We start from the raw sequence: 10661 nt of genomic DNA, 5'->3' as shown, positions 1-10661 counted from the left end.
ACACACACACGCACACACATACACACACGTGCACACACGAACACACACACACATATACACAGATGCTCACATACACATACACACGCTCAAACACTCACACACACATATACACGTGCACACACATACACAGATACTCACACACTCACACACACACTCACACACATACACACATACATACACAGATGCTCACACACACTCACACATACACACACTGACACACACACATACACGCTCACACACACATGCACAATGCTCACACACACACTGACACACACACACGCTCACACACATACGCACACCCACACACGCACTCACACACACACCCTCACACACCTACACAAATGCTCACATACACACTGACACACATGCTCACACAATGCACGCATATACACGCGCGCACACATTTGCACTGACACACTTATACTCGCACCCGCACACACACACACACACATGCGCCATCCGCAGGGACCTTGTCTGAGGGCGGTCTCACGGAGCCACTGAGCATGTGCACTCCCAGCCCTGGTACTTAGGGGGACGGACCTTGTGGCCGAGTCGCTCTGACTGTGACACTCTTTCCTTCGTGCTTCACTGGACGCCGAGCAGCCACCGCCCCGAGCTGGGTCCACGCTGGCTGCACACGAGGCGGCTGACAGACTGAGCGGGGTGCTGGGGCACTGGCCACAGCTCACACCCTGAGTGCCCGTGCTCCGACCTCTCTCTGGGCTCAAGGAAAAACCCCTCCATCTCAGGATGAACCCTCCTTCGGCGCCAAGAGTCCCACTGGACCCCGCCCACGAGCCTGGCTGCGTAGCCACCCCAGTGTCACCCAGCAGCTGGGACGGCTCCCGGGGCAGCACCTCCAGCCTGGACCCACCGCTGCCCGTCAGTCCCACGGTAAGCTGGGGAGAGCGTCCGTCGGCACACAGCCTTCTCTCCATTCTGGTCCCCGTCCTGGGACACACAGGGCCATCGATAGGGAGATGGAAAGGCGGTGCCTTGCTGTGAGCCTTGGGCACCTCGCTGGACACCTCTGAGCCTGCCCTCAGAGAAGCCGCTAGAGGGGAGCGTGGGCGACACTCTTCCTTGAGGAGCAGCCAAGGGACAGAAAGGTAGCCCTGAAAGACAAGGGGCCGGAATGCCGCAAACTGCCCTCGGTGCGCTCACCCCTCCCTGAGGATGGATGGGTGCCCGTGGAGCCTTCCAGAGGAGAGGGCTCACTCTGGGCTTCCGGGCTGCTCCAGCCCGGAGCGAGGCCTTAGGGGCGCTCTGCGGCCTCCTTCATTCTAGCCCGAGCCCCGGGGCCATACCCACCAAGCCCACATCAACTGGGAGGGCAGAGGGTGCCCTCAGGACCCCACTGCTGGCCTGGGCTCTGGGCAGGGCGGGGTGGCTCCTGCAGCTATAGAGGCAGGATAGAAACAGCCACCCCCCGAAAGGCGCTGGGGAGGGAGGTGTCTTTATTACTTGTCATTTTCATTTTTTCCTTTATTGATTTTTAAAGACAGAGGAAGGGAGAGGGAGAGATAGATAGAAACATCGATGAGAGAGAACATTAACTGGCAGCCTCCTGCACCCCACCCCCCACACTGGGGATTTGGCCCACAACCTGGGCGTGTGCCCTGACCAGGAATTGAACCAGTGACCTCTTGGTGTGTGGGTCAATGCTCAGCCACTGAGCCACAGCGGCTGGGCAAGGGAGGTATCTTGAAATCTCTGTACTGGCCTCTCGGGGTCCTGATCCCCCTCAGTGACCCTGGGAGATCTGAGCTTCTTTCTAACGGGACATTCTTTCCCTCCATCGTGTGCCCGTCCTGGGAGGGGGGGACTCCAGGGGAGAGGGCTCCCCCCTCCACCACCCGCATCGAGGGTCCGGGAATATCATTGCTGTCTGAGCACTTGGAACAGGTCCCAGGTAGCAGAGAGGAACCACCAAGAGCTGGTCTGCCTTCTCCCCTGCAGAGGTGGCCGTCCTGCCATGCTGCAGGCACGTGCCAGTCTGTCTCCCCAGCCTCCCGCAGGTGATCTGAGCCCACCCCTGGGAGCCTGCGCCTCTGTGCGACGGTGCAGGAGCTGGGGCTCGACTTCGGGAGACCGGCGTTTCCCTCTGCTCAGCCACTCGCTGGCCGTGTGGGTGAAGCTTTGCGCCCAGCGCTTCAGCTCCCCACCCCGCCCTTCGGGAGCCTGAGCCCCTTTTCCTCGGGGCTACCAGACGTGACCGGATAACGAGATGCCGCGTTTCTCCGTCTCTCTGCAGGCAGCCGGGGCTCAGGCTGCCGCCTGGGTCTCCTTCCCTACAGTTGATGTCCCGGACCACGCCCACTACGCCCTGGGCACGGTGATCCTGCTGGTGGGCCTCACGGGGATGCTGGGCAACCTGACCGTCATCTACACCTTCTGCAGGTGCCTGGGCACGGAGGGCAGCCAGCCGCGCAGAGACCGGGCAGCACCCAGGACAGAAATGCTGGCGCCAACTCTGCCAGGGCACTGTTGAGCCTGGGCAGTGAGGCCAGGCTCAGCCCTCCGTGGTCTCAGGCCCAGGCCTCAGTCTCCAAGCTCAGGGAAGGGGCCCCAAAATAGTCCAGGCAGCTCACAGGGCACATGCCAACGGGGCCCCAGGTACAGCCTCTGCGAGGGTGGTTCTCCCGAGGACTCAGTCCCTGCCCACTCCGCTTGCTGTCAGATCTCCTCCACCATCACCTGCCAGGGGCACCCTCCGTCTGCCTCAAAGAGCAGCCCGGCGCCCGGGCCCTGAATGCCCGAGCCCCCAGCAGCACCCCTTCCTCCGCACCTGCCCTGGCAAGGCTGAAAGCCCTCTTGGCCTCTTGGCCGACATGGCTGTGGCCATCGCTCGTCCTCTGGGAGCCCGGGTGTCCTGTCTGCAGAATGGAGCCGGGCTTTGCGCAGCCGATGTAGCGATCGCGTGGGTGTGTGCAGTGCCCAGCAGGTCTGCTTGAACCCTGGCTGGGCCGCGGACTGAGTTTCATGTTCTGGAGCGACCCCCATCACAAGTGGCAGCCTCAGTGTTCTCATCTGGAAAGTGGGGTGGACACAGAGATGGACGCCTGCAGGGGACAAGGGGGGGAAAGGGCTGCCGCTGGGGAAGTCGCCAACGCCACTGCCCCTTGCCAGCCCTGCGGGTGAGGGATGCAGACACAACAGGACGAGCAGGGCCCGGCCCAGGAGCCTGGAGGAAGGGCTGAGGAGGGTGCCCGAGGCACGTGGGAAGGCGCTCAGAAGGGGCTCAGAGCAGTGAGCTGGGTCCAAGAAGAGAGCTGGGTGAGGAGTGGGCAACACCAGAACCAGATTCTGCCGGGCTGAGCGGCAGCTCTGGGACAGGCCCTGTACCCCTGCATTCGGAGTGAACCCCAGGAAACAAGGGCCTCGCTTCTCAGCCCCCCTCCTGGGCACCAGAGCTGTTCAGCTGGTACTCGCCGGGCAGTGGGATGGCCCAGCTGTTCGTGTCTGTTGAGAGCACACGTGTGTGTGCGCGCGTGTGTATGCATGTGCACGTGTGCACGAGTGCAGTGCATATGTGTGCATGCACGTGTGCGCATGCGCGTGTGTGCACGTGCATTGTGTGCATAGGTGTGTGCGTGTGGATTGTGTGCATAGGTGTGTGTGCATGTGTGTGTGCGTGCATGTGTGTGTGTGTGCATGTGCGTGTGCGTTTGCACCCATAGTGGAGGCAGCTCCCCGTTAGAAGCACCTTCTGACCGTTCCACCCTCACAGAAGCAGAGGACTGAGAACACCCGCCAACATGTTCATCATCAACCTTGCGATCAGCGACTTCCTCATGACCTTCACCCAGGCGCCCGTGGTCTTCGCCAGCAGCCTCTACAAGCGGTGGCTCTTTGGGGAGGCAGGTAGACACTCGGGCTCCCTTTGGCTGGAGGGAGGAGGAAGGGTGTGTCGGGGATCCCTGCTGCAGGGTGGTTCAGAGGAGGAGGTGATGCCCTTCCTTAGCAGAGTGGGTAGCTGCCCTCATCCCGCGAGTTAGCCACAGGGAAGACTCGGGTTCCAGTCCGGAGGCCCCCACCAGCCTCCACGGCGAGTAGGCAGGGGGAAGGGGCTCGGCTTGCATGCTGGAGAGGTGAGGGCAGGAGCCCAGTACCTGCTGCCCCAGACCCTCCCTCCCCTGGGGTTCTGATGGGCTTCCTGCCAAGGGCTGAGGTCAGGCAGCTGTGTCCACAGGCTGTGAGTTCTATGCCTTCTGTGGGGCTCTCTTTGGCATCACCTCCATGATCACCCTGACGGCCATCGCCCTGGACCGATACCTGGTGATCACGCGCCCACTGACCGCCATTGGGGTGGTGTCCAAGAGGCGGGCGGCGCTGGTCCTGCTGGGTGTCTGGCTCTACGCCCTGGCCTGGAGCCTTCCACCCTTCTTTGGCTGGAGTAAGTGGGCTGCGGAAACTGGGGGAGAGGAAGGCGGTCTGGGAGGGGCGTGCTCACGGGCAGGTCAGGAGAGTCGGGGGCTGCCTGAGCCTCACGGCAGATGGACATCCAGGGGGCGTGGCTCATAGCAGGGGACACTGAAGCTGCCTCCTCAGCGACCAGAGGGTCACCTGGGCTCCCATCTCGCAGTGCGGGGGGCGGCCACGCTGTTCCTGGGTGGTAGGAAGGGATGGGTGCGTCTCACGCTGAGTTGCAGTGAGTCTGACAGGCAGGGTTGGCTGAGGCCTCAGCAGGCAGGAGGGTTAGCAGCAAAGAACCAGCCCTTCTGGGCAGGACCCTGGGGCTCCGGGGAGGTCTCTGCTCCACACTGGCAGGAGTGGGCAGCAGTGGGCTTTGCCAGCTGTCCCCCAGAACAGGCTGGGAAAGCCCCCTTCTGGGTACCCAGCTCCCTCACTGCCCTGGGCGGGGCTGCGGCCAGTGGGCCAGGCGAGGAGCCCGAGCCACACGGCCCCTCCGCTGAGAGCCTGCCGCCCGGCCCCAGGTGCCTACGTGCCGGAGGGGCTGCTGACCTCCTGCTCCTGGGACTACATGAGCTTCACGCCATCGGTCCGCGCCTACACCATGCTGCTCTTCTGCTTCGTGTTCTTCCTCCCCCTGCTCGTCATCATCTACTGCTACGTCTTCATCTTCAGGGCCATTCGGGAGACCGGCCAGTACGAGTGGGCGTGGAGGAGGGCTCGGCGGGAGGGGCCTGTCCTCGCCAGAGGCTCCCATCTGCACCCACCACTGGGCTCCCACAGCTCCAGACGGGCAAAGACCAGCTGAGCACCTGTGCCTGTGCCACAGGCTCTAGAGACCAGCACAGCCTGGTACCGAGCGAAGTCTCAGGAGACAGGTCTTCCCGCGGTGGGGCGTGTAGGCAGGTCAGGAGGCCTGGGGGCAGCGGAGACGCCGCAGGTGGGACCCAACGAGGCAGCTCAGCTGGACATAACGGAGAACCTCCTGGGTGGCAGGGCTGCCTGCACTGCCCCGGCCCTGGCAGCCACTGCACCCCGCGTGCAGGCAGACCCAGGCCCTGCCCCCTCCGCAGGGCCCTGCAGACCTTCGGAGCCGGCGAGGGCCGCAGTGGACTGCCCCGGCAGCAGCGGCTGCAGACCGAGTGGAAAATGGCCAAGATCGTGCTGCTGGTCATCCTCCTGTTCGTGCTGTCCTGGGCCCCCTACTCCACCGTGGCCCTGATGGCCTTCGCTGGGTGAGCGGCGGGCCGAGGGGCCGTGGGGGCTAAGGGGGCCCTGGGCAGCCTCTGCCTCAGCACCCCGCCCACGCCAGCTGTCTCCACCCTGACCCTGGCTTCACAGCCTTCTCCCACTGCGGTGAGACGCTCCCCGCGCCCTGGGCCGCCGGTTCCTGGGGCGCGTGCTGGGGAGCTCGGGGCCACCCTGGGTTTGGACTGAGTGCCTGTGAGGGCCGGAGGGCCTGCCAGACCGCCTGGGGGTACTTGGCTGTCCCTGAGCTTCGGGCTCCTCCTCACCTGGGCTCACAGCCGGGGCTCCGCTGGCCTCCCGCCCGGGGGGCGAGGGCCCGGGGCCTCTGACACCGGCAGGGGTGCGGATGCAGCCAGACTTCAGAAGCGCTTTGGAGGCAGAGAGCTCTTAGCCCCTGGGAGTGTTTGGGGGTGAGATCGTCTCTGTACAAGAGCGATTTCCTCCGGGCCCGCCTGTGCAGTCACCCTCAGAGCAGGACGCGGTGGGCGTCAGGGGTGCGGTGTGGGGAGTGCTGAGCAGAGGACCAGGGTCGCGGGGCGAAGAGGGTTTATTGCTGGCAGCACAGGCTCCAGGGGACAGTGAACCCCCAGCCCGGCACGTCTTCCTCCCAGACCCCTGCCAGCTGCTCTCCGGGTCCCCTGTCACCCAAGATCAGAGCCCCCCGGGGTCACAGTTCTGCCGGTGGACTGACGGCCCGGCGGGTGTGGGCCCGGCTGGTGTGCCCCTGGCAGGGCCTGGCCCAGAGGAAGACGATCCCTGAGAGGCGAGCGGGTGAGTGCCCAGGGAGGACCAGGCTTCTCTCTCCTAGGTACGCGCACGTCCTGACGCCCTACATGAACTCAGTGCCAGCTGTCATCGCCAAGGCCTCTGCCATCCACAACCCCATCATTTACGCCATCACCCACCCCAAGTACAGGTGCACCTTCCCGCAGGCCCAGCCCAGGCCCCAGGTCCACCCTCACGGGCATGGAGGGCCTGGGCCTGGGGCCGCGCAGGGGCCACCCTCTCTCCTGTCTCTTGTGCACGCGTTGGGGGGATTCCAGCAGCTGGGACCCGCGTGACAGTGGGCGGGGCCTGCAGCAGGTGTGACCGTGCTCCCAGAAGGCTCAGCTGGAGGGGGAGCAGGCTCCCTAGGCAGCGTCCATACCGAACTAGGTGCCTCTGGAACCGAGCCGAAAGGCAGCCAGGACGCCGATCAGCAGGGCTGCCCCTACAAGGAGAAGCCTCCAGAGGGCGCCCACCTGGAGAGACCAGCAGGGAGGGCTCACCTCCAAGGGCCTTGGCAGAGAGGCTGGGGGTGGGTTGGGCCCAGAGGGCGCCCGCTGACAGAACCCAGCCCACTGGCTTGCGGAGAGGGCCTCAGGGCTTCCTTTGCCCGGTGGTGCTAGTAGCTCACCGGCGGGGACCTGCAAGGCCTTAGCGTGTCCCGCTCAGACGGCCCATCGGCAGGGATGTGGCGGGAGTGAGGCGCCCGGCTGGACCTGCGACCGAAGGCTCTCCCTCCACGCCCGCGGCCCCAGCATGTCTGTCCATTCCCACACCTCAGCATCTGACCGTCTGTCCTCATAACCCAGTGTCCGAACCTCCGTTTCCCGTGGTCTTGTGTCCATGTGTCCGCCATCTCCGTCTCCTGTGTCTGTCTGTCCACCCCTCTGCCTTAACCAGTGTGCCCTCCCTGCAGAATGGCCATAGCCCAGCACCTGCCCTGCCTGAGCGTGCTGCTGGGCATCTCGAGGCAGCGCTCCGGCCCGTACCCCAGCTACCAGTCCACCCTGGGCAGCCAGGCCGCGGACCTCAGCTGGGTTTCCCGGCGGCGGCAGGCGTCCCTGGGCTCGGAAAGCGAGATGGTAAGGAGCCGGGCCCTCGACGGTGGCCAGCCTCAGGCGCTGGGCAGGGCTGCAAGGACCCTCAGGACCCAGGACAGCGGCAGGAAGAGCCCCTCCCCGCCCCACAGTTCTCACGCACGTCCTCCAGAGAGGCAGGGCCCGGCCAGAGAGGCAGCGGGTTGGCCCCGGGTTGGCCCCGGGTCGCCCAGCAGCAAGGCTGGGACTGGCCGTGGGTCTCCAACTCCAGGCCACCTCCCTCCAGCTGGCCCTGCCCCTCAGAGCCGCAGATGGGCCAGGTTAGCGTTTCCGGTCCCAGACGAGCCTCCAGAGACAGACAGGAACTAGCTCAGGGCCTCGCTCTCAGCACTGACCCCTCTTCCTGGGAGCTCGGAGGGCCCCCGGGGTGCAGAGGAAGGGTCACTCGGCCAGGACTCAAGCCTCAGCTCTGTCATGTCCTGACGGTGTGAGCTTGGGCAGGCCACTTGCCCTCTCTGACCCTCTGTGTCCTCTGCTGGAACAGCCGCCTCTGCCTCGGAGGCTCAGGTGCCTGCGGGTGGACACAGACCCGTAGTGGTGGTCAGTCCTGGGGGCCACCAGCCTCCCTAGGGCCTGGGACCAGCAAGGCCTTAGCGTGTCCAGCTCACATGTCCCCATTGGCGGGGATGTGGCTCCCCGATGTCCCCAGGGAGCTCCCTGCACCGGGGGTTCCTGTCTCCAGCCACACTCAGGCTCCCCCACATGGTGCCTACCGGGCGCACTGTGGCCTTCCCGCCAGCCCCATCCTTGGGAGTCTCCGAGGGGCTGAGGGAGGAGCTGCCCGAGGTCCCTTCCCTGGACCACTGTAGCGAAGAGGGCCATCAGGGGTGAGTCTTGTGTGTTGACAGAGGTCGAGACTGTCACAACCCCCCCCCCCCATGTTTAGAAGGTGCATGTGCACACACACGTGTGCTCACAGCTGGCAGCCATGGTGACCAGCAACCCCGCAGACAGTGTCAGGGCCTCGCCCGCGTGGACGGTGCTGGGAGGAGGGAGGAAGGCCTGGGCCCCCTCACAGCAACTCCCTCCTCCCCAGGGCTGGACAGACACGGAGGCGTCCGCGACGTGGGGCGCTGCCCGGCGAGGCAGCGGCCGGACGCCCCGCAGTCAGGGCCTGGGAGACGTGGAAGCCGCTGCCCCTCCTGAGCCCCAGGGGTGCGGAGCCGAGGACCCCAGGAAGGTGACTGGACACAAGGGCCAAGAAGCGCAGGGAGTGGCCAGGAAAGGGGGCTTGTGTCCGTGGGTGGGCCAGTGCCTGCTGGGGTCGCCCCTCTCCGTACCCCCAGCTCTCCCTTGCCCCCCACATGCTCCGGGCAGGCCTGAGGTGGCCCGAGACCGCCCCTGAGCGGGTCCGTGTGGCGCTGTGGGCCGGTGGCGGCGGCTGTGCTGTGCTGGGACACTGTACTGTGTGTGCCCGTGTGTGGTCCAGCGTGTGTGGCCGTGTGCCTGGCACCTGCTCTCCGTCACGGTGCCCCACAGACGGGACTGGGCTCCCCAGCGTGGCTGCCTTACGCTGAGCGTGACCGAGTGGAGGTGGCGGGGCTTCTCCCCGCCGGAGGCTGGGCACACGGGGCGGGGGGGCGCAAGCTATGTGCGTGCTCCCCGAGAGTGCCCCGAGATTGGGATGTCACCCAGGACGCTTGTGGCTATTTGAGGAAAGCCAGCTGTCGGCCCAAGTGCTATGGAACGGAATGTGGACGCGATTAGGCTGGATTCTGGGACACTGGAAATGTCGTGTACAGGCCCCGGCTGCCCCTCCTCCCCCAGGGCCGCCCCTTCCCTCACCCCCACACGGCACCCAGGCCTGGGCTCCTGGGCTGCCTCGAAAGGCCAAGACCACAGACACTTTGCCTTCTTCTTCTCCGCGGCTGCGCCCCTGCGTGTCCCAGAGCGAGGGGCCCTGGGCTGCTCCCTGCAGTGGGAGCCTCTGCCTCCCCAGCTCCAGTGTTGGGGAGGCCGCTCCCTGATGCTTCGGCCCCAGGAAGACTCACGCCCCGGCCCTGAGCCCGCACACTGTTCACGGCCACAGAGGCTCAGCTGTGTCCCCCCGGCTGGTGGGACAATGACAGAAGGCACAGAGCCCGTCCTGGGGGCGTGCTGGGCCGGGGCGGGTGCTGGGCAGAGAGGCTGTCTCATCAGCGGTCACCTAACCTGTGATAGGCACTGCCTCGGAGTTATCAGTGCCCAGGGAGCCGAAAGCAGAGGCAGGCTTCCAGGGAAGGTGGAGGTGACGTAGGGAGCATGGGGGTGCGGGGTCGAGGCCGAGGAACCGACCTGTGCCAGCGCAGTGGGCCCAGGGGAACTCCGTGTCCCGGAACAGAATGTTGCTTTGCGACCTTAGTAGCAGCCAAAGGGACCCTGGTGGGGGGATGTGGGAGAAAGGAGAGGGGGTAGGAGCCTGGGAAGGAAGGCCCACTCAAGGGCTGACCAGAGGGGTCTCCGCCATGGTGGGGGGAGGGAGGACTTGGCAGCGTAGCAGGGCCTGTGGGCTGGCGGGGGAAGGGCAGATTGAATGGCACGAGCTGCAGGCTGGGGACCGGAGGAAGCCGGAGCTGTAGGACAGGACAGACAGCGGTGTTGAGGACAGTGGTGCAGAGGAGGTGGCGGAGGAATGGAGGGAAGTGGAGAAACGGGGAAGGGGTGCAGAGACCTCAGTCCAGACCCCAGGCGCCATGAGCCTGGGGGACGTCCCGACGCAGCCTGACACTGGCACCGTCTCGGGCCACACTGCTGCAGTCTGAGGGCCCACCTCGGCCAGGACACCGCGGGGCCCTCCATACACCCCTTCCCCGCAGAGGGCCCGGGGGCTGCCCACAGGCACATTCCGGCCCCGCAGAGTGTGCTCTTTGTCTTTCAGACCAAGGGGCTGCTCCCCAGCCTGGACCTCAGGCTGTAGGGTGCCCTCAGCTCTCCCCATCTTCCGGAACACGCCAGCCCCCTTGCGACCCCGCACGTACACAGACCCAGGATCACCCGAGCCCGCGGGCCTTGGAAGTGGCCCGGCGCCCGTGGTGTGTGGACCCTAAGACACGAAGCTCCCGGCATGCAAAGCGGCCCTGCACCCCGGCTCGGCCTGAAGCGTGGAGCCTGGCCCCCCTGCTTCCCGGCACCTGCTCCTCCTCGAGCGGTGTGCGCCCT

The 10661-nt window shown here is 65.5% G+C and overlaps 1 protein-coding gene across 1 annotated transcript; it reads left to right on the top strand.

Moving 5' to 3' along the window:
- The first annotated feature begins 641 nt into the window (after positions 1–641).
- On the top strand, positions 642–10609 carry OPN4 (opsin 4). Its single transcript, XM_036265620.1, has 10 exons — positions 642–894; positions 2255–2400; positions 3731–3864; positions 4193–4396; positions 4938–5109; positions 5487–5648; positions 6470–6577; positions 7343–7508; positions 8560–8703; positions 10381–10609. The coding sequence occupies exons 1-10, from the start codon at positions 751–753 to the stop codon at positions 10417–10419; spliced, it is 1419 nt and encodes a 472-aa protein (XP_036121513.1). The 5' UTR covers positions 642–750; the 3' UTR covers positions 10420–10609.
- Positions 10610–10661: the final 52 nt, after the last annotated feature.

This window comes from Molossus molossus, unplaced genomic scaffold, assembly GCF_014108415.1.
Source record: "Molossus molossus isolate mMolMol1 unplaced genomic scaffold, mMolMol1.p scaffold_m16_p_17, whole genome shotgun sequence".
Classification (NCBI taxonomy): Eukaryota; Metazoa; Chordata; class Mammalia; order Chiroptera; family Molossidae; genus Molossus; species Molossus molossus.
This window is presented reverse-complemented; position numbering and strand designations above follow the sequence as displayed.